General features: G+C 38.7%; 1 protein-coding gene across 19 annotated transcripts in view; it reads right to left on the reverse strand.

The window, feature by feature from the left end:
- Positions 1-24,441, reverse strand: part of DLG2 (discs large MAGUK scaffold protein 2) — a 999,036-nt gene that overhangs the window by 86,121 nt on the left and 888,474 nt on the right. For 18 of the 19 annotated variants that reach the window (XM_027658222.1, XM_027659729.1, XM_027658823.1 and 15 more), the window contains one exon: positions 7,433-7,547. In XM_027658222.1, coding sequence (XP_027514023.1) covers positions 7,433-7,547 — 115 coding nt within the window. Of the gene's footprint in view, positions 1-7,432; positions 7,548-19,988; positions 19,995-24,441 lie in introns of those variants that run through there. The other variant, XM_027659642.1, reaches the window with a different exon arrangement.

The raw sequence follows: 24,441 nt of genomic DNA on the forward strand, positions 1-24,441 counted from the left end.
CCTAAGTGAATAGTTTTTCATTGATACTGTTCAGCTTCTAAACCTCCCCCTGGGGAAATGGTCTCTCAAGTACAGAGAATGACCCTCCTTGCTTTGAAATATAAAGATTTACACTATTTTCTTGGTTCTGAATTCGAGCAGCTCTCACTGAAGCCAATGAGAATACTAATGCCAGGAGAATCTGGAAAAAAATCTATATTAAGAGGAAGAACTGCTAAAAAGTAGTAATTGAATATTCAGAAACTCAGCCAGTATGTGTGAAATGAGTAATGTCCCAAGTAGGTTTCAATTTTCCACCCTGAAAAGGAATTTCAAGTCCAATAAGCCATTTCAGGACTGTAGTTTATGTGTGCACCTATCTGGCCATTTCCAAACATGTCTGCATTATACCACTTATGACAGATTTTCTGAATGCATGTTTCCACTCTGTGCTATAATTTGGACCATTCAATTGCCTAGGAATTTGAGGTAGGTGAACAAATTGTACTAAAATTCCACTTTCCTCCACTTACTGTTCAGCAAAGGGAATTTTAATGGTTCTATCATGCCATTAAAGTCCAGGCATAGCTATGTAAGCTATAGCTATTTCCTCATTAAAACAAAAAAATAATGTCTAGGTGCCAAACTCACTCACATTTGCTCTCCAGAAGTCTGGATTGACCTACAGTGCTCTGAATACTGAAAGAAACTACAGTGAGATGCTGGAGTCATAAACTCATCCTGCTTGATGACCATGCTCTGAGTGTATGTGGATCCTCAGTAGCACTAACTAAAGTGACAAATGAATTCAGAAGGAATCCTGAGGGATAAGAATATGGGGAAAAAACTAGCTTAATTAAACAAGACTGTCGATTTTTCAAAGCTACGTTGCAGAAGAATGCAGAGACGACAGTCGGAGAGCTTGATGTTATAGCTTCTTCTAGGTATGTATATGAATACTCTGTGTGTGTGTATGAGAGCGAAAGAGAAAGATTTTCAGTGTGGGTGGGATTCAGATCACACAACTTGAAGTGTCTCTAATATAGATGTTTACATCTCAGCTAATCACCTAAGGCTCCTTCCACTCAACTGGGAGAAATAGACATTTTTAGGGCATGATTCGCCTGAGCAATTTTCCATGTCTACTTCTGGATGAGATGAATTGTACTCTGAAAGTGCCGAGTGCACTCCACTGACTCAAAGAGATACTAGGGAACTAACTAGCTTAAGTGAAAAATTTTGCAATGTGTATGTAGACATAGTATGTATTTAAAACTAACATATCCATTTGGATTTTCTTTATACATACATATATATATATATACACACATCTTTCAAGAAAAATATTCTCTCTCTTTATAAGGAGTATTTAATTATGGCCATTTCATATGTCTCTCCAGTTCCCTCAGTACCACCTTCTGAAAACCCCTGATGCAATTGTATCTTTATCATGTTTCTCCTTCCAGTCCTATATAAGAGAGCTTTCTGTCACCCAGTCTGATATTATCATGTGTTCAGGTTTCACTACTGCAGTGTCTCCAAAAGCTGCATTTCTCATGTGGATTTCAGACTGCATTGCAACCAGCTGTGCAGCTTCCCAGGAGAATTTTGCCCATGGAGCTTTAACCTGAAGTTCAGTGGCCTGTGGGGGTTCACTGCCTCAAAGAAGACAGGGAGATGGAACAGCGGCTTTAACAGTCATTGCATAAAACCAGTCCCGGATACCAGATTCAGTCTTTACAAACTGCCTCAACCAAACTTCAGTTGTAACTCTACAAACTTCATAACTGAGAATTTCTATGATGTGCTGAAAATCAATGTCTCTCTAATGAAAGATGTCCCTGCCCATGGCAGGGGGATTGGAACTAGATGATCTTTAAGGTCCTTTCCAACCCAAAACATTCTATGATTCTATGATACAGCAACATGCTAATTTCTAAATTCAGGATATCTGTATAAAGGTGTCTAATACCTAAGTAGAATTAATTGTACTGGGAATCAGAGTAAACAACCAGGAATACCTCAGCCTTGGCTTCTGTTTTGCTGCTGCTAAGTTACCATGGAAAGTCTTCAGATTCTTATTCCTCTTGGCTCAATAAAAAATGAACCAGAACAAATTAATTTTTAACACATAATTCTATGTGTTTGTACAGCACATATCTATCAAAGCTATGAAACACTAATTCCAGCTAGAAGAAGACAAAAATATACTGGACTAAGAGGCACATCTTTGCACTGTGCACAGTATTTATAAATAATGCAGCATGGACTGAAACAAAAATGTTGATCGTAAGCTTCTTCATCTTATTAGGAACAAGCTCTGCCCTGGGGCCCACATCCCCCTTTAGCCTTCCCTGTACAGTGGAGAGGCAGCTGCAGAACCACTTCTTCTGACATTACAGCTGGATCCAGTCCTGCCCCAGCCCAGATTTCCACCCCCACTTTTACAGCCAACTGTACCATTCACATTGTGCAGATATATTTGAAAGAAGTGCTGAAGTTGAAATACCTCCATTTCAGTAATCTCAATCAGTCCCTTCATACAGAGCAACAAGGAGCCATTATGAGATGAATGATATTTGGTCACTGAAGGTACTGAACAGATTTTAAACAGTGAAGTGGCAGTGAAAGGGCTGGGGAAGGTGTGAAACTTTTGAGTTTTTTCTTCAGAGTGTGATACATCTCCACAGTGACTGGTTGAGGCTTTGGACAACTGGAGTTTTTAAATATAAACATAAACATTATTTCAGAAGCTGTCTAGTTTGAATAAGGCTTAAAAGGTGCAGTGACTCTGTAAACCAACAACAGACTCTAAGACAGCAGTCAGATGATTCCTGAAAATCTTTTCTTTGTAGGTCTACTAGCAATTACGGAAGTATCTAGTTTTACCCTCACAAATCTAGCAGAAGTACTTTAAGCTCAGAAGGAACCTAGTAAATCAACAGGAAAAGCCCTTAAGCTCCCAGTTTTCTTTAAAGCTTGACAATTTTATATTAAAGTTTCAGTGGTTGCTCGAATTCACAAAACTTTTTAAAGGACTGTACTTCTCTGATGCTTAACTCTTCAAAAGCCTGTCATGATCCATAGGCTATGAGTTAAATAACACAATCTGGTATTTCCTAAGAGTACCAGTAGTAACCTCACATAGCCTGAAAAATTTGACTATTGATATGGATTTAGAAGGATAAAGCAAAGCATATACTTTTTTCAAGACGGATAAATATATAATCTCACAAGATCAGATTTTAAAACCTTGAGCCAAAAAGACAAAAAGGAAGACATGAATTTGCATATGAACCACTAAAGATCCTGCTACGTATGGATATGGCACAACATTTAGCTGGCGATGGGTTTGTTTACTTTCCTTGTTCATCATGAACTGATGACTGAATTCCAATGACTTCAAAATGATAATAGCTGAATTTTTTTTAGCCTATTACTTCAGTTATTGAATTCAGTTTAAATTCATTCACTTTCACAACCAAATAAAACATAAAAATAACATTTGCTATGTTTCGTATTAGTTCTCTCAATTTCTGCTTTTCTTTCTGTATTTCTTTTCCTCAACAGAGAGATTTAGTGACAAAGAGGTTTTGGGTTTCCAAAAGGATTAACAGCACTTCCTACTGCTCCATTCTCCCCTAAAGTGTCACACTTTGCCTTTAGTGTTGTGAACTTTCTGATGACATCCCAAACAGTGATACAGGGTCTGTGACACAAAAGGAACAGGTAGTAAGGAAAAAAAAAATAAATCAGAAATTCCTGGGAAATATTCCAGGAGGCATCAGAAGGACAGACTGGCATAAAGAAAGAAAAAAATAAGAAAAATCTGAAACACCAGAGTATGCACAGATAGATCATGTCAAAGAGCTACTCAATTTCTCTGAACAAGTAATTCTTGATCTTTCCTGTGTCTTATACAATCCTTAAGTGTGACTTTACATTGCTTTCAGCCATCTACTTCTAGTCTCACATTCAACCCTTTAACCCATATTACATTTTACTTCATTTAATATAATATCTTTTATATATCTCAATGCTATGCTATTTTAGTAGGGGCGGGATGGGGAAATCACAGACTGTAAGCTAATGAAGAAGCCCTGCATTCACTGAACCCCATGTCCACTGGCATGTCTGTACTCTTTCTCATCCTCTTTTGTTGGCTTTTCTATGAGCAGATAATGCCACATTTTCAATTATTGCAACCTATATAGCTCTTAATTTATTTCGCTGTGCTGCCTAGAGTATAGTTATTTACTTTGATTAAGCTCTCTAGCTAAAAAAAACCAAACCAACCTATGCTTGGCATACTCAGTGAAGGACAGCAGAATCACTACATCATACACTACTACATACATACACTACAAAGAAAGGAAAACAGCAAACTTGAATCATCAACTTGGCATTACAGCTACAGATTTACAGCAACATATGGTAATTTGCCTCAAGTTCTCTTGCACATGCTGACCAAAATAATCCATTGAAAGAGACATGCCCTGAGTTGTAAGAATAGAAACCAAATGCTAGATCCCAGCTTTTTACATGACTTCCTGTCTGTAAAGAGTTCATCCATAAAGAGAACATTTTCTTTGAAAACAAGCACATTTCTGATCAAGCATTTATTTTTTCCTTAGTGCCTAACTGAGACATAAGCTACCTTTGTAATTATTGTACATGAACTGAACTAACAGTGCCGGATACAATGCTGAAGGTGCTACTGCACTACAAACACATTATAATAATATGTAAAATACAAAGCCTCTCAAACAGACTGCTCAGACATACACACAGCCACTTGTCTGGGTTCGACTGCAAAAAATATATGCTAACAAAGGTGACTGAGACTGTTGTGGTTTTCTGCTTTAGAGGTTTGGGGCATTTGTTGGAACAACTCTGGAATAGGAGAACAGATTTTGCATTTATGGTTTGGCAAGTGCTATTTAGATAAGCAGCTAAGACATCAACGACTCCTGTAGTGAAGCACCAGTGTATAGCAGCTTTAGTGAGGCAAACCACAGCCAGACTTCAAAAACGAGCAGAAAACCAGGCTCATTGGTGCACACAGAGCAGTGCTATACAGAAAAACTAGGCTAGTCCAGATGCAGTACAGATATCTCAGCTTGGCTCAGCGTGAAAGTTAATAAGCCTCAGTTCTCAGCAGAGCTTACCAGGTCAATACTGTTACAGAAGTAATTGAGCTTTGCTGCAGTTCAAACTAGTAAGTTGTTCAGGACTCTCTGTTAGCCCTTTATGTGTACACTGATGTGGCAGGAGGGCCTACCCAAATAAGGCCTAGAATCCAATCAGAGAATGCATACAATGCAAGCTGTCATGCAAGTTATCCGTGACGAGTTACTGGTGGCATGTTTGGGTGCTGTTTTGGTGTTGAAATGCTAAAACCACCCTGGTCCACCAAACTCCAAGCGCACATTCATTTTTTCGAAGTTGGACATGACAGGTAAGATGGGAGCTGGCCTGTAAACGTGTGGCTAGCAGTCAGCTACTTTATGCTATAGAAGTCCAGTCCTCTTTCATACAGTCAGGTTCTTCTAACATAACCCTTCTTGAAGTGTTGGTGTAGAGATTCTTCCCCTGTGTAGGGACACCCTCCAAGGATACTCCTCAAGGCTGAGAGGAAGAGATCTCCCCACGAGCATTGATATGGGTGAATTATATCAAATCTCTAATAATTAATTCTTTTTGCTAGTTTTAATATAATTGCTTCAATAATTGCTTCAATATAGTGCACTATCCTATCTTATACTATACTACCAGTAATTTTAGCTTTTATTTTGTGTAGTAAATAATTCAGATTAAGATCTTTTATCTGATCATTTGTAATAAAAAATGATTAATTTTATATAAATATTCTCGTTTTGTCAATCATTAAAACCTCCTTACATTTAAACTGTTGACACAATCCAAGGCTAAGATTGGCTTCAGCTTCACCTAGACTCCTCTCTGAGAAGGAGTTTAGAAAGCAAGGGAGTCCTCATGATTTAACGGCATGGCTTCTTTAATAAATTTTGTCTAAGCCTTCTATACCTGTGACAACTGGAATTAACCTGAAGTTACTGGCTTGGACTTGTTGTATCACTGTTCCCCACATTTTAGTTTCCTTGCCTACCCCAAGCAAAGTAAGCTTGGACTATATCTACACATGCAATTGTAGCTTTTCATAAAATGCATATTCAGGGAGCTGACCAAAGCTCTTGACAAAAAAAGTCACTCTGTGTTTGGTCTGGAAAAAAAAACAAATTCAGGTCAGAGAAGGTTAGAGATGCATTGAAAACCAGAACACTTCCAACCTGACCTTGCCTGACAGCAAGACCACTGGTAACAGTGATCCATATCCTTTCAGTCCTTGCTTCTTCTGGTGACAGTGCCAATTAGTACTTCACGTGGTTGCTGCTCACCAGAATAAGATCATTCAAGCTAACATTCAAGTTTTCCCTTCCTTCTCTGCTACCTTACCCTTTCACACTGAGAGCATAATGACAAAATGTAGAATTTAGCCTTAATTGGATCTCTGCAATGTTATCACCTGAATTAGCTCCCCTGTGAATAATTATCACTGCCTAGAGCTGACAAATTGCTTCCCTCTACTTCATGATTGTCAGGAATTTCAAATTATATGCTGAGCATAGGGAGGCTGAGGAAAGGGGTGGGGAAGGAGGGGGGATGAAAAGCCTAGAGAAGCAAAATCATAAAGTTTATTAAAATACTTGGCACAGAGTTCCATAGTCTCCGCAAGTTCCAAAAGGTATGAGTGACAGCAAGAACTTTGCTGGGGTAACTTGGCAACATCCAGTCTTTCACCCAGCAAAGACTACGGCAATAGACTTGCACAGTCAAAGCAAAACTGCAAACACTGCTCAGTTAGGCAACTCACATGTTATTAACTACCCTATTTAATATATGTACACCAACTTGTTTACTATTTCATCTGCAGGTTTGATCTTGCATGGTTTCTTTGCAGCATAGACTGATAGAAGTGTAAACATACTCAAGGGGATAGCAGCAGTCTGTAAAGCATATAACAGTTCTTGCATTTTAAGAAAAAGGTCTTGGTGAAAAAGTGTTCTTTCTGAGAACAATCATTGTCTGGGCAAGACCTCACACAGAAACATAGTGTCATTATACCACAATATCCATTTCAGTTGTCGAAAGAGCTGACAACTGGGAAGAAATTTTTATCTCATAAACCCAAGTCACTATAAAGGTATAACACTCTGAAAATTACTTGAAATGGTCAGATTAAGCAATAGGACAAATAGGGCTTTTATCCAGTTTTTACATTGATGCTGCTGTGCTTGTAAGATTGATGCATTTCTCAGTTCATTTCAATGCAGCTCCTCAAACTTCTTTCTCATCTTGCTGAACTAACAACACGGGTCCGGCATGGACAAGGTAGCTGCTGACATATTCCCAGAAGAAAGCTTTTCCTGCTTACCTGACATACAGTGACCTCTTCTGATTAGTCCTCAGGGATCCGGATCCAGAACTCATGCTGTGATTCATCATCTGCTCACGCAGGTCATGGATTTTTGCCTCAAATCGAGCGTACTCTAAGGAGATAAGAAACGCACAGAGAATAAAGATATTTTAGTTTTCTTGACCTATATAATCATTAGGGCTGCTAAATGCAAATTGCTATTAAATTAATGAATGTAAGGCATGTCTTGAAAATGGAGGTGTAACAGGACCTGCATTAATGTATCATTTTAGGTAAATAAATGTCCTTTTTATTATGGTACATGAACATTTCAGCACTGACTAGGTGAGGAGTCAGTTAGCTAGACACACTGAACTGCAGTTTCAGGAAAGGAAAGTGTGTTATCAAATATCTCTCAGTTTGTGGAAAGGATGTTGAAAGCAGTTTTCCACTGTATCATTCCTCCTTCCAAACAATCTGATACGTTGTTAGGGGCAGTGGGATGGTGCACTGAAGTTATTAATGAGTCAAGAATTTACTGGAAAATCCCATCAAACCGAAGAAGATATCTCCAAGTCTAATTATCCCCACAGCAGCTGTCAAATCATTATATGAGCAATTAGCCACCCTATTTACTCTGCCCACTGAGGTTTGGGCTCTGTTTCTTTTAAACAGGTGGAGCCGTAACTTGGTCTTAGGTTGGATGATCCCCAAAATGCCAAACCCAAGCCGCATAAGGATGGCACAAAACTACCTTCCTCACCTTGTTCTCCTCCATAGCTCTGCTGGTAGCTTTGTAAAATGTTGTGACATGCTGACCAGCAACATGGGATCAGCACTTGAACAAGGATTCAGCTGGAGGTGTATCATTTGGTAAGGCTCCTTGCTGACAGGACCCAGCCCTTGTACAGCTTGGTCAATGGTCCCTTCTGCTGGCATGTTCCCCTTGCTTGTTTTGTGACCTAATGGTTTTGGTTTGCAAGAGGAAAGGCTGCAGTTTTGGAGACAAATTCTAATTCCTTGTAACTGACAACCTACAGGCAATGCTCCAACCACACAGAGAGTCATATTTCAACCTAAGCCCAGGAAATCTATTGATGTGAGCTAGAAGACTAACTTGAGAGAGTGTACGCAGTACATTTCAATGAGTCAGTGACACTTTGAAGAGTAAGATGTTGCAGACTGATGCCAGCAAAGAGGAGATGTTTCCTGCACCTCAATGTTTTGTTCCACTGATGCCTTCAAAAGAAGGATTCTTTTCTCCACAGAAAGGCTAGAGCACAAGTAAAACAGCAATGCAGTGTTTCCTCCCTTAAAGGCTGTAGGTACATCCTGCCAGATCACACCACCTCTCAGCTTAAGCAAATAAATCTTTACAGTGCATTTATAACCCATTGGCCTGCATCCTGTTAGCTGCTGTTTGAGCTACATGAGAACACTGTAAGACAGCAGCATTCACATTTTCTCCTAGTAGAAATCTCAACATTATTTTTGTTTGATCATTTGCTGTTCCCACTGGCTCAGTTCCCAGAATGTCTAGATGCTTTGCAATAACTAATTCATTTTATTCAGAGGACTTTAACTTTTCATTGGATAAAAACACCTGACCTTTGCAAGATCCCACATTTTACATAAACACTAGCTACCTTCAAGCTGGCTTAGCAGAGTGATTTGATTTGGGGGTTTGTGTTTGGGTTTTTTCCCTTCTTCATCCTTGACACATTTTACCTCCCTTTACCTATCTTCCATTGACCTTTCTTGGCATTGCCTACTCAGTCTGTTAAGTGACAGTGGCTACTTTGCTAGTCAGCTGGGAACCACTGCTGTGGTATAAGACTCTTCAGTCTTCCCACATACCTATGATTTCACTGACTGCAACTGAAATTCTGTATGTCAGAAGAAGAGACACTCCTACATGCAGATGGTATTTTAGATTTATTCTGTTGCTTGTTTCTTGCTCATTTCATTCACCTAGGGTACATCTTCAAACTTCTCAGAAATTTAAAAGCCCAAATCCTCAGTAGAACTAAGGCTCCTACAAACCCATGTTGTTTTTTAAGCAGAGTTTAGTTTTGAAATGTTTGTCCCAGTGTAGGATTTACGTTTGCTCTGTGTGAGTCCTATTTGTTCTAATCCCCTGCTTTAGAATTTACTTACTAAATAATCTTCTTCTGAGCAAGGCTTAGTTTAGCTTATATTTCATTATAACAAACCTAACATTTCTTCTTTGCAAATAGGAAAGGTGATCTTAAATACCAAAAGCTTATGTTTCTCTTCCTCATACAGTATCAGTCCTATGTATATAGACAGAATATTACAATTTTAAGGGTTGTTACTAGGTCTTTTTCATTTATGCTGCATACACTCTAAAAACCAGTAAACATACAGTGTAACTCAGCTTCTTTGATGTTTTACATCTAGGCAAAGCTAAAGATACAAGTGGTCTACAGCAGAGCAACTTTCCCTTTAATAAACAATTACATCCCTGGCTGACTCTGTATGTGAGGTGTAGGAGTAACTCCCAGATTTAGACACCAATCTGGAGACTGAGAACAGAGGATTGGAAATCCGACTCTCTCTAGAGCAGCATCCAGCTATTTGCAACATCAGCTCATGAGATACTCAAATGACTACAGCTTGGTCAGATGATGATATTATCACCTGTGTTCTGATGTCAGCGCACACTTGTAATTCAACTGATTTTAACATACTGTAAATTTATTCTAAATTCAGTAATCTCTCTCTTTTTGGAAGACCTCTTGAAACTACAACACATCTTAAAAATTGTCTAATAAGAGTGTGATGGAAATTCAGGGTTCAAGCTCCTGTTCCCTGCTTGATATCAAAAAAATACTGGAGTACTAATGATATCCTATTCCTTTGTGTTCTTGAGATATTTTTCCCTTTGGATTGAAATACATAGATAATTTGAAAATAACCAAATTTATGGGACCATATTTTTCCACAGTACCTTCTTCATACTTATGCATAAAAAATATTCAAATGTAACTCCTCCCTCCCTCCTGACAAATGCCTAGACCAGAAATTGTACGGCCATCAATACAGCCAGTATTTAACCCAGCTCAGGTCAACTTCTTTAAACTCGGCCCTACTAGTTCTACTCATTCCTATTTCTACTGATTCTACTGATAGTATGGTGACAGCTGCATTTGAAATCTGAACAGAAAAAGAAACAGTGATACTCTGCCATCAGAGTAGTTCTGCCTACTGGGAAAAAGTCCTTTTTTCTTAACACTTTGTGAGTGTGATCATTCCAGGGGAGCTGATTCCTAATAGCTTTGCATTTGCTAGGTGTGAATAAGGGCAGTGCTGAAGTCCAGAAAAACACTTCACGTGTCCTTCAAATTCAGCATTGGACCTGACTTGCAAGGCTCTTACACAATGAAAAGGACCCTAAAGTTGTGACATGATGACGAAAAAATACAGTTAAAGCTGATTCACTAATTTCATGCTCTTTCAAGAAAGGGAGAACAAAGAACGTGTTGCTGCTGGAATGCTTAATTAGCAAAAACTCCCAAATTAGACTTACTAAAATCCATCTGCAAAGATCCTACCCATTGCCTGATTCCCTAACGATCTAACAAACTCTGGTAGCTTAAGAAACTGATAAAGCTATGGTAGACTAAAAGGGCGAGCAGACTATAACCTGTATAATCGCTGGAGTCAGACCAGAAGATATAATGGTTTGTGCTGGCCTGTGGCACTGGGATTGTTGCTCTAAGAAACAGGGCAAAAGGGATGGAGGGAAGTATTTGTCCATACCACACTTTAGAGCTGGCTCAGAGCTCATAGCAGTGCAGGTAGACCTGAAATTGACTGTCCTGAAGACACAGATAAAACTCATTGTCCCTGGAGAGGTGGAGCTAGTGACATCGGATGTGGGAGAGGAGAGAGATCGCTGCTTTGAGGAATGGCCAAGTTACAGGGACAGCAAGACCAACTTCCAGGGCTCTGGCATTGGCATGTTGGGCTCTGCATGCTGCTTGAAGCAAATCCTCATTTTTCCAAGAATCTGTTTTCTAATGTTGGCTCTTCTCAACTTCCTGTTCAGTCAGGAGAGCAAGTAGGGTCAGCTTGAATTGCTACAATGTGAATTGCCCCCAAGCCAGTCAAAGCCAAAACAGCTTATTTATTAAATACAGACACCAGTTTGAATAACTGATGTTTGTCTGCTTCATACAGGACTCCTTAGACTGAATATATGGACACAGAGCTGGTTCTTTTCCTTCTACCTCATTCCAACACCTCACCAAGTGCTATATCTAGGACTCATACATATTCTAACCTTCAAATATCAATTGTTTGCCTTTTCAAAGCACTTGGACATGTTGAAAGGACAGGACAGATCTTTGGCAGTAAACCTCAAACACCTTGAACCTTCTCCTTAGCTCATATACTGAGAAATCAAAGCAAGGCAAATGGCCAGCCCAATTACAAAAAGATCTGAACTCCCAAACCCAAAGAGTAATACACTTCAACTTCATGTTTAGCTAGCCAAGATCACAGCTATGATCTACAAAATCTTGTCTAATCCACTTTGGCATCTGAGGGGATGCAGTGACCAATATTTTCACTGATGAAGTGATTTAGACACCTAAAATCCTGCCAACCCCTCTAACAACTGTGCAAGTGGGTACCTACGTGGTGGGGAGTACTTTTTCTATTAATATAAGCAGTATATTGAAATTTTAAATTAAAATTCTCCAAGTGAGTTCATAAATGGCCTAAAACGCTATGATACTTGAGCATACAAGAAAACTCCTGGAAATCTTAGATGCATTTGGAAGACTAAAACTGAATGCAAGAAAGCAAACTACAAAATCAAATAATTTCTAAATCTAAAACCAGCAAAGACTGAGATATTATATCTGATGGCTTGATGGTACTTTTTGGTCATAGCAATAAAGAATAGCTACAATAAATGAATAAATATGCTGCAGCTTTTCTATGAGAAAAGGTTGCAGAATTTTCCAAAGCTACATTACTGCTATTTTTCACTTTTAAATTTATAACTAAGATTGTAGTATTGATTGAATTTAGAGAACATGGTAACAGAAAAGCCCTGATCCTACAAGTAAAGCATAGCTAAGAAACTGAAATGCTGACATATGATACAATAGTGAAAATGATAGTTCAACATCCTAGTCCAAGTCTTTATTAGCTTGAACACTTAGTGCTGGCACCTTTAGAGAGATAGCAATTCTTTCTGTCAGCAGGTATCAATATTTGCTTTTCTGTGCAAGTCAGGATAATCACCGTTTGCTTATAGATGATAACAGATTTACTAAAGAGTAGAAATTTAAATGAGAACTTAAACAAAAACTTAAACCTGAACTGTCCAATTTTAACAGACTACAATATATAAAAAAACCCCCAGACTTGTCCTTAACTGTCCAATTTTAACAGACTACAATGTATAAAAAAACCCCCCAAACTTGTAAGGCATTAATTCGAGAACTTTATCACTTCAAAAAGGGTATATTGAATAAATCTAAAATAAAGGAGCAGCTGCCAGGTCAACTTCTTTATCAGTACCAATTTGGTATAATTTCAGTGGATTGAGGCCAGTTTAAACATTCTGAGATTTTCTTCTGTTCTGCTCATGGGAACACAAATTTTATGCCTCTACAGCAAGTCATGAACTTATTGCCTTGGACACATGAGATAGATATGTGCATAATACTATTATTATGGTAATATTATTTATGCAAATATTTTTTTCCTTTGCCTCCTCTTAGCAGATGTCTTAGCTAAATGGCTTAAGATTTAAAATAATAGAACACACTTCCTCTTACAGAGAGTGTTTTACATTTCTGCCCTTTGCACACAAGGCTCACCAGTCACCGTTGTTTTTATACTTGTAGATGAGAGGAAGGTGAGCAGACCAACATCAAGACTTCAGAGCACTGGATCTGGTTCTTGCTTTTTCACAGATTTACAGTGGGAAGCTGTGTGAGTCAAACAAAGTGTCTCATCATATTATGACAGCTATGGCAGAGATATGGCTGCTAGACTAACTTGGTGTCTTTGGCTATGCCTGCCAGATGCCCAGCAACCCACTATCCTGGAAGCCTTTGTAACTACTATAATACACATAAAAAGTGAAAGAGTGTGCAAAAAGACATGAACTGATAATACTAGTATTTTTTGTCTTCTGTTTATAACTTTTTTTTGTTTAATATTTATGTCAATTTTTTTGCTAAAGGTACCCTTTTTGGAAGATTAGGAGTTCAGTTCTATAGTTGTCTGATGTTGCAAACAGTTACACAGAAGGCTAATGATGGTGAAAAATCTTTGTGGTCTGCAGTAATTTCATAAGAAATAAACACACTAACATACTATGGTTAGGTACAGTTCACTGTAGCTTTGGTTCCTTTATCTTCCTCTGCCATATCTGATGTTAGCCACTGCCAGGGACATAGTTCTGTACAAGGTTGGCTTTGGGTCTCATATTGTATGGCAAACATTATGCTTCCAATAAGTCCAAACAATCAGTTAGATTTATTATCAGTTAAACTCATGAATTGACAGAAAAAAACTGCATGTGATTCTGATGCAGTAATGGTCATTATTGACTTGAGAAAGTGTTGCTCAAAAGCCATTCATGACGCACTGAGCAACAGAACAAGTGATGCTGCTATTTCTTATCAGTCATATAACTCTCTTGAGCTCACTCAAAGGAAATGAAAAACATAGAGTTCAATACTGTAAAAGTGAAGATATATACACATTTTATTAGGTTTTATTACTTTGAATATTTCTGCTTGTTTTTATTGAAATATTTTCCATACGCCTTTTCAGGAACCTTTCAAAAATAATAACACAGGTATATTTACTGATTTTTAGTGATTGCTTTGCCCTTTAAAATTTCAGCACAGTAGGGTCATTAATGTCTTTATTCTTTGATATTGGTTAGTTGCCTTCCTTTACCTATATTCAGGTATTTACAATTCAGCCTGTTTTCTAATTAAAATTTCACCCTATATATTTGTTCTGTAGCTGGCCTCATTGCCTAGATATCACCACTAACTTTATTTTAATTTGCTTTATTATTGACTATAATGCTTTCCCCATATATTGCACTGTTAGATACAGCCCTCATATTGCGTTAGTTGAGAATATAAATACACCTGAAAATATGTTTCCTTCCACAATACATTCACAAGACTAATAACACATTATATTTTAGTCCCAGGGAATACAGTGTCAAGCCAAATTGCCTCTGGAAGCTTTAGTTTCAAAAAATTTATACCTCTTCATGAAAGAGATGTACTAAAATAAATCAAGCTACTAGCAAGTGACAAGGACTATGTATCCCACTGAGGTGCTATTCTACTTCCTCCCTTAAAGTGTATCCTTGGTTCATGAAGTGTCAGCCTGGAGTTTCTCAGCTGGAAATTTTTTGCAACTTCTTCCAAACACTGAAGAAAACCGCAAGCAATTCAATAGCTTTTGAAAATAACCCCTCACAATATTTTGGAGAGCTTTATCCTGCACTGAATTTTACTGCATTCTCAAATTCACTCGTTATTTGAATTGATGCACCCTGAACTAAACAGGACTGTTTATGGCACTTTTTCAAATTACCCGAGGCTCACACTGAGTTAACATTCTGAAAAACATTGTGTGCACACATGCCCGAGAAGGGGCAAGGCAAATAAAGAGTAGAGTTGCAGATCTGAAACAACCATATAACACATGGCCTGCCTTGGCAGCAAAGTGTGAAATCTTGGGAAAGCTGGGCACATCACTTCATCCCTGGCATCCAACTTGCACAGCCATGCTCATCCAGCAGAGTAGCTTATGTCTCATTAACCTTGATAGCTTTGTAGGAGTTACTGTTTTGTACAGTACCGACACATTTCAAGATATCTCTTGAGTTTTAAGCACAAAGTGACTCTGTCATTTTGTCAAGGTGAAAAAAAAAACCACTTCCCTGCCTTTTAATCCTCATTCTTCGACAAATATTTATGTGTGACATTGCAAAGAAACAAAACCTACTTTCCATTAATAGCTAAGCTAATTCATTTAGCTATTTTGTCGCTTCAGGCTAGTGGTGGAAGATCTTATTTTCAGACATTATTCAATTTCCACAATTTCCCATCCAAAATCATTGCCCTGGGGCAATTGTTACTTATTTTTGCTTCCTTGTTTTTTGCTTGCTTCTGTTTGTTCTATTTCTTGGGAGCTGGGCATGTTGCACTAATTAGCCATATCTTCTTAATGAAGAAGACATGCTTGCTTAAGACATGAATTGGTATGAGGAAACTAAATGCAGAGCTGATTGCTTCTAGAGTTTCCTAGGCATGGCAATACTGACAGGCATTCTGGTAGTCTTGACTAACCCTGTAACTATACTTGGTAGGTATTCCTCTTTTACAGACTTGTAAATGATGGCAAATGATTCCTAACTGCCTTCAGCTGTTTATAAATTTCCTCCTTCTAAAAGTCTCCTGAGTGTCCCACCTGTCAGCTACGTGGTTATTGTCAGTGTTTCCAAATCCCTTACAATGAGAAAGAGCTGGGTTAGCCTGTGTACCCAATTTACACTAACCTGTCTGAATCTGATCGATCTAGAATGGAAAGCACTCAGGTACAAAACTGCCTGCAAGTGTTAAGGAGGGTAGAACACAGGGATAAAAAGCTGGGAACAGACTGGGGCAGATGGCATCTTCCCCAGCACTGTTGTACACAGAAGATACCACCTTAAACTAAACAATGCTGTGAAAAGAAAAAGGGTACAATCCTATTTCATCATCTCCCAAATCAAAAATGACTTAGTGTGACTAAAGAGGCAAAAGACTCACTGTCTTTGTGTGGGAATCTTTTCAAAATAAAACTGGAAATGTAGATCAGTCTGACCTGCCCGATTTTCAGACAAAAATGAAAAAAAAGACATCACTAAATCAGGGCTCAAAATTCCCAAGTGAACTTCTATGAAAACTTACACAAAACGTTTCACAGCTAAGACATCATATGCCAGTTTTGTACTTATACTGCATGAAATTCTGATATATTTAGAGTGGGAAGAGATAAAAAAGGGGTTCCTAAAAGAGACTCAGGGGAAAAAAAAGTTTCTCACTGAAAATAGAGTGGTGTGGAAGCTAATGTGATTTTATTAATTCCATAAATAAGCATGAAAGTTGTAGCCTACAATAAAAAAACCCCACCTTAAAATCACAACCCACAAATAATTTAAAATCATTATAAGCTAAAGCAGAAAAATAAACAGTAGCAAGAATACCAATAGTACTAGGCATAATTATTCATAGAACAGGATAACTTTACAGAATTCCCAAAATACAGAGATCAGAAGGACCATCAGTAAGAGAAACCGAATCTTGGCAAATGTGTTATGAAAATAAACATGAATATACCTCATTAGGTTGAACTGTTTTATTATTATGATTAATGCCATTTACTAACATTGAATAATGCCATTAATAAACTGTCACTTTCCTATGCTCAGCTGTGCTGCTCTTCCAGTAAAGGATGTCTTCAGCCATCTCCTAAGGTTGTCTGGGACACTCTACTGAATTAAAAAGAAGAACTCATCAAAGATTGGAAACAAAACTATCCATTTTTACTGTTTAAAAAACCCTTTAAAACCGATCCCAAATTCTTCAACAAAAAAGGAAAGTATGCAGAAAAGAATGAAATGGATGAAAACATTCCCATGTGTGTATTGATCTTTTCTAAGAGGCAACATTTAGAGCAGCTACAGAATTGTATTAGTTTGCTAGAGCTTCCTTATTAAGGGGGGGTTACTGCTTCTAGTACAAACAGGTAATAGGGAATGGCTCAGCACATTACAGGCTTGAATGAATTTAAACAAGACAAATACATATATTACCTCATACTCCCTGCATTCCTCTCAGCTTATTATAAGGAATATTTTGAGTCCTTATATATGGGATATCTAGGTTGCAAATATGTATTTGTGCATTTGGCTGCTAATTAGAAACGCAGGCTATAGCTGATGGCCTGGATGCTCTGAAATGTTGATTAACTTGAGCATCAGATCGTGTAAAATTGGAATAATGTCTGAAAAATCACTAATACCAGTAAATGCCTTGCAATTACTGCTGATACCCTTGACCTCATCATTCACAGAACCACAAAACCCCACCCTTATGGCATAAAAGACTTAGCTGGAAAAGGTCTTCTTAATCAAGTCCAATTCCTGCTTTTACAGAAAATCAAAACCTAAAATATTGCGCATAAACTGTTCAAATATTTTCTTACAATTAGTTCCATTTTGGTATTGTATAACTCTTAGAAGAACACTCATAGCACTCAGTGCTCAGATAGGTAGACTCATTTTTCTAGCTAAACACAGATGAAGCTATTTATTGACTTTTACACCAGGACATTTCCTCTGTGTGTATTGCTCTTTTCCATTGTACATTGATTCTCATGACAGATTTAGAGAGAGAACACAACTTCACCCACCAACTTCCATTTTGCTAAATAGACAATCCAATGTTAGTTAATAAAGAAAATATTAGAGTCATTCCTACAGGAAGCAGATCTCTGCTATCTCCCTGCTGTGCTGGTGCGCCACATTACAGACAAGGCTTACAGATTAATAGAAAACAGAAGTGCTGAAAACTTCCTGCCTGATATCCGGGCTTCTTATATTCTTTCATGACTCTGACAAGCATCCCAGAATAAGAATGGCAACCTCAACAGCTTTTCCCAAGGACCAGTTCTTTGTTCTCTGGAGTAAGCGAATACTTTGTTATCCCTATGTGGTGAGTGTTATTGGTTTATCAGTTTTTTACAGTGCCTTACAGAAAGTCAGTGTAATAGATAAATAGATAGATAGATAGATAAACTGAATGCAAATAGAACATATATATTTGGCTCAGGCTGATTTCTCCAAAGCTCCCTCATTTTCTGCTTCATTAGTTGTGACTGTTCAGGATGATCCAGGTAGGGAAAAGCAGCGGATCAAGATCATCCCTTCACTTATGATGCTTATGATGTTTATGATTAAACAGCATTTAGCACTAATAAATGTCACATCCATACAGCTTTCAGAGACAGTTTGAACAGGAATGATCAAAAACAATAAACACTTGAGAAAATTTTTTGAGAATATTGAATGATTTAAGTTTCCTATACAGACTCTTCTAAGAAAGATTTGCACTCAGATCAGATGAGAGACTCAGGCAAGATTGTCTGGGAGTGTAGTATGATCTGGGATTTGTGATCAAGTTCCTAAATGCCATCTGTGTTGGGGCAACTGACTGCATTTTCTGAAGCAAATGGAGATGATTTAGCTTAGACTACAATGATAAAAGGTTGTATCAAATTGCACTGCCTAGCATTTTCCAAGGACAAACAGCCCTCTCTTAAATGGGTGTCAGGCATCAGAAACTTGCAACTGGAGCATGAGCCTGACCCCTCAGAGGTAAGAGGAGATGAAGAGTTTGCCAGCAAGTGAGCAGAACATCCTCAGGGGCCCTAAGTCACAATTAGATCTTTATACAGATGTCTGCTAATTTGTTTTAAAAGATTCTCAGAGATTGAGACACTTCAATCACCCCAAACAGTTTATTCTCATGCTTTACTCTCTTTCTGCAGCTGCATTTTCCCCTAATGTCTCATTTGAAGCTTTTTTACTACTTTTTAAGACCATTCCTTCTGATTCACAATGAATACAAGAAAACAATATGGCAAACTGAAATATTTAGAAGCTAACACTGTAGCAAAATTACTAAAAGTAATGAGAAAGAGGAACACAGCTAAAAAGGCAAGCAGGGATGGTTTTGCAAGGAAAAACCTTTTGAAAAAATCTTCAAGTGTCAAAAATGAGACCTTAAAGAAAATTACTGTATACCACTTGGGACAGATGAAGCTCATTACTGCCAGTGGCCTACTTGCTATAAAATGCATTAGTATTGCTACAAAAACCTTTTTGTTGTGTCCCTGTAATTAGCAAAAAAGTGCTATTATTGTAATAACTGAATCCCCTAGTACCTAATGCAGGGTTCATGGCTTTAAGCAGGTTAATGTGAAAATTAATTTGTGCTAATTCACACAAGATAAGGGATGCCCAATCCAATCTGGCTGCAGTGGCATTTTATGGAATAATAATATTTTCCTGTTGACTTACAGAAGGCACTGAAGTTTCAAGAATATCACATAAATCCATCTTAGCTTTCACTTGTGATCGTACTGTTATGATAGTTTTCCATAATCTTGGGATAACTGTATTCCTAACTGAATACTGTACTCCTAACTGAATAAGCGATGTACTAGCTCTAGACATTGAAATTAATGGGACAAAAGATTTGGGCAGCTTCTTTAGCTTGTTCAAAGGGCTGGCTGGTCTCAGAATAGACTGTTCACCAGGATGAGCTACCTTTTCATCTTGAAAGGGTTATGTTTGACTTCTAGAGAAGAACACGGTGCTGCATACACACAAGAAAGAAGATAAAATTCTTTCATGCACAAAACCTTAAGTGCAAGAGACTGTAGGATAGCTCAGACTTGCATTCTTCTCTTCTTAGTCATGGACAAGACGGGAAAACAAAAAAACAACTACCTGGAGGACTGAGAGAGAACCTGGTTGAAGTCAAGACAAATCATGGGGTGGCTCAGTGTTAAGAGACAGGAAGAGAGAAGATAACTGGTTTCTGTGCCTGCTGCTTTTTATTCTTCCACTAAAATATAACATGCAGTGGACAGACAATTTCTGTTCCATGTTAACTTTAGGTTGCAGAAACATTGTCATCACCTACCAGTGTAACAGGGCAAATTAGGCTTCACAGCTTGAACTAAGCTGTTTTGTAGCTGAGACTATTGTTGCACTATCTGGGCAGTGACTGGTTATGCTAGAAATGCTAATAAAGACTTTTTTGCTTTCTTTTCTGCAGTTGGTGCCGCAGAAAGAGACCTGGGGGTCCTGGTCGATGGCAAGTTGAATGTGAGTCAGCAACGCCCTGGCAGCCAGGAGAGCCAATCATGTCCTGAGGGGTGTCAGGCAAAGCATCGCCAGCCGGTCAACAGAGGGGATTGTCCCACTCTGCTCTGCACTGGTGAGGCCTCATATCGAGTACTGTGTGTAGTTTTGGGCACCACAATATAAAAAAGATATTAAGCTGTTAGAGAGCTTCCAAAGGAGGGTAACGAAGATGGTGAAGGGCCTTGAGGGGAAACCGTATGAGGAGCGGCTGAGGTCACTTAGTCTGTTCAGCCTGGAGGAGACTGAGGGGAGACCTCATTGCAGTCTACAACTTCCTCATGAGGGGAAGAGGAAGGGCAGACACTAGTCTCTTCTCTGGGATGACCAGTAACAGGACCCAAGGGGATGGCCTAAAGTTGTGTTAGGGGAGGTTTAGGTTGGATATTAGGAAAAGGTTCTTCACCCAGAGGGTGGGTGGGTGGACACTGGAACAGGCTCCCCAGGGAAGTGGTCACAGCACAGTGACAGAATTCAGAACCAGTTTGGACAATATTCTCAGGCACATGGTGTGACTCTTGAGGATGGCCCTGTGCAGGGCCAGGAGTTGGACTTGATGATCCTTGTGAGTCTCTTCCAACTTGGTATGTTCTGTGATTCTGTGATTCTACCTTCCCTTCCTTCAAAGGATTGCAGTCCCATACTAGTTCTTTTTATGAACATATAGAACCATCACTTTTTAAGTTCAAAGCTGTAGTCTTTGGTCATCCTTCTGCAGAGATGTGCTATCACGATAACGTGAAGACAAGAGAGCAGAACCTTCACAATCTAGTTCCACTCCTGGATCCTTTCTTGTTCCCTGTTCCCTGACCTCTCACCCAGTACCCTGAGGTGGGTAAAAGACAGGGTAATCATAAGGGCTGATTTTAGCCTGTTAGGGTTTATCTTCTAGGGACTCTAAAGAGAGGTACACCCACAACTCAAGGTAACCATCCTCTAGAGAACATTCTCTCTCCACTGAGTACAGAGGGCGTCTGGTGGACCAACCTTCCCTGCCCTTGCCAGTAAAGTCAGGCTTCTGAGGCCTTTCTATCCTGTCTGCTTGACATAGCAGATCAAAGGCCAGATTTTCCCTGTCTTGACACTTTCTGTTGCAACCTGAGAATGTAACTTCACAAAACACTGCATTTAATCGTAAAACTAGCCTATGTGTCTCTGCCCTGACCACACCATCAGTTCCCATTTGTTGATGGGACTAGAGTTAAAGATTAGCTCTGTTATTAATGAGCAGTGGGAAGGAAGGTCACAAATTTTCAGGTTTTCCAGCTTCTCCATTCCCTTTTCTGCTCCTTGGGCCCATCCATAACCTCACCAAAGTCTGAGAGCCAGGCATCCTCCCTGCACCTCCTACACAGGGGCTTATGAGCAACAACTCTTTTTCTCCACTTGCAAACTACCCAGTATATGTCACTGTGCCCTGTGCCTTGTTCTTTGCCCATTCAGAGCAGTTAGTCTCTGTATTTCTTTCCTCCTTTCAGTTATCTGCTGCACCTCTCCACTATTCTTCTTAAATTACCTGTAAAATAGTTTTTAAAGAATACATAAGCCTGCTTTCTCCTCCTTTTCTTCAGTCTCACTGCTTTTTTGTCTGTTTCCCGAAGCCTTCAGTGCCCTAGCTGCTCCAGGTCTGGCAGGGTTGTGAACTGTTTGAGAACCATGTAAATTTGATTTTCCTTTCTACATATGAATCTGTTTTTTTTTTCCTGTTTCCCTAACTTCTGTCACATATTGAGCTTGTTGGGTCCAATTTGTTTTCATTCTTACATCAGATATCCATCTGAAGAGCTGCCCATGATGATTTCAGGTGCAATTTGCTACCATTATTTTAACTTTCCTTTTCACGAGGCCATTTAGTTGAAAGACAATCAAGTGAGAGGAGGCTGAGTTGGGAGTGAAAACAATAATGTGGATAAAGGGCAATGAAACAACCTCTTTTTCCTATGAAATGTGATGTGAAGCTCTCTCAAAGCCAGGTAAGTTGAACTGGTTTAGATATTTTAATTTTTTATTACTATGAAAAATGTAAATATAAATGTGTAAAATTGTAAAGGACAATGGATAAAGCTTTGTTATTTTATTAAAGATAAACAGAAAGCTGAGAATATCTTGCTATTCCAAGCTAGAAGACACATAAGAGGAGGTCCTAATGACTCTACAAACACACCTTTAAAATCTGTTATAGTCAACTTTCAACAGGGCATAATAGTTCACTTTATTACAAAAAAATACGCGCCGTTGAAATTACGAGCCTAGTTTGACTTTCATGTGTTATTAGCTCTCAGTGGAACTTGAAGCATTCAAATTGATTGTAATGAGACATTAGCAGACACTATTACTGCAGCAAAGCATTCCAGTTTGTAGATGGTTGGCACAGGAGGCCTCTAAAAGCATCCCAACAGGCAGCAAATATCGTGTACTGACAAAGGGAAATGAAAATCAGGTTTGGAGAAGGTCTGCTGTGCAGCTGGCATTGCTGTGCAGGGCATGCAAAGTGGCTGCTCCGAAGGACATCGGGAAAGGAGGGCAGCACCCTTCAAAGGGCGGAAAGGGGTCCCAAGGGAAGTGCTGGTTAAATGCACATATGTTTTTAAATATACACAAATGAATTTCTGCCAGACACTAAAGAAAAAAGAATGAATTCTCTAGTAAAAAGAAAAAAAAAAAAAAAGACCAAATCAAAGTAGACTTCTCAAAGAAATAATAATAATTACTCACATATATTTCTGACATCAGAATGCTGAAGGTGAATCTATTCTGAGAATTACAAGACTTCTTATCTTGTCACTTCTACCTCAGCTCCTTCATCTTCAAAAGCCTCTCTCACCCCATGAACCTTTTCTAGTTTTTGCTACAATTTAAATACAATTCAATGAAGGACCCATATCAGAGACTATTTCTCTTTTCTCCCCTCATCTTTCTCAATTTCTTTCATATCTAATTATGTTAAAAGTGTGGAATAGGATCTCACAATTACCCTGTTTTCATGAAGCTTGTAAGAACTTCATAGCTGTAAGACTGCCTTCAATGCTCGTGCATGTATACACACATCTTATTGTTTATTCATTTATAGTGCTTGCATAACCTAAATTTCTAAGGCAAGTACTCTGAAAAAAAGGATTATGAAATACTCTGAAGAGAAACCATTGCAAATGTGACAGCTGCTAAGAGTGACTATAGTTTTCATATTCCTCCTTCCCCCAGAGGTTACTATTGTTGCTGGCTGAGGAAACAGCTGTAGTGTGCTCACGAAAGGCAGAAAAGGCCTGGAGAAGGCAGAATTGCCCTTTGGCAGTCTGATGTCTTGCTGGAAAGCTTGTCAACCTTATTTACATTTTAATTTGCAAGCCAGCCTCTACAAGGTTTTATATTTGGATTCTGCTTTAAAGTATCTCCTTCACTATAATCACAACGACCTTTACATGTCTTCCCCCATTACCCTCTGGGCTGCAGTCCCTGCTTACTGGGCTATCCAAGGACTAGTATTAAGAAATGTCAGGCTAAGCGTGACATTTATCCAAACAGTAACTGCTTGTAAGGTAGACTTTTCTTTTTCTTTTTTTTTCTAATTAGTATTTCCCATAGGAGATTAAAGAGTGATGTGGGCAATAGTCACATCTTGCTAAAGGAGAGTGGGAGGGGAAAATCCCTTTTCTGTAAGGCTCGAGCAAAACTGGCAATGTGCATCACCTGACAGTGGCTACCCCTAGGAGCAAAGAAGGCAGGAGGGACGAAACTCGGCAGTGACTGATTACTATTGACATTATTTTTACTGCCAGACTGACAACAGAACTTGGCAGCATTATACCCACTGTCTAGTTAAGAGAAGCACTGCCATAAACATGCCCTGCTCAAAATAAATCACAGCACAGGCACAGAAGTACAGTGCATGCATTAGCCCCCAGCCTATCAAGCTGCTACAGAAATGCATGCTTTTTCTTACACACAAAATAATGCCAGTTGAAAACATACACAGATTATTCAAGGTTTTATGGGTACTCAGTTTCACCTTTCACAGAAAAGACTTTAGTTAATATAT

The sequence above is a fragment of the Corapipo altera genome, unplaced genomic scaffold, assembly GCF_003945725.1.
Source record: "Corapipo altera isolate COAL_440 unplaced genomic scaffold, ASM394572v1 0, whole genome shotgun sequence".
Classification (NCBI taxonomy): domain Eukaryota; kingdom Metazoa; phylum Chordata; class Aves; order Passeriformes; family Pipridae; genus Corapipo; species Corapipo altera.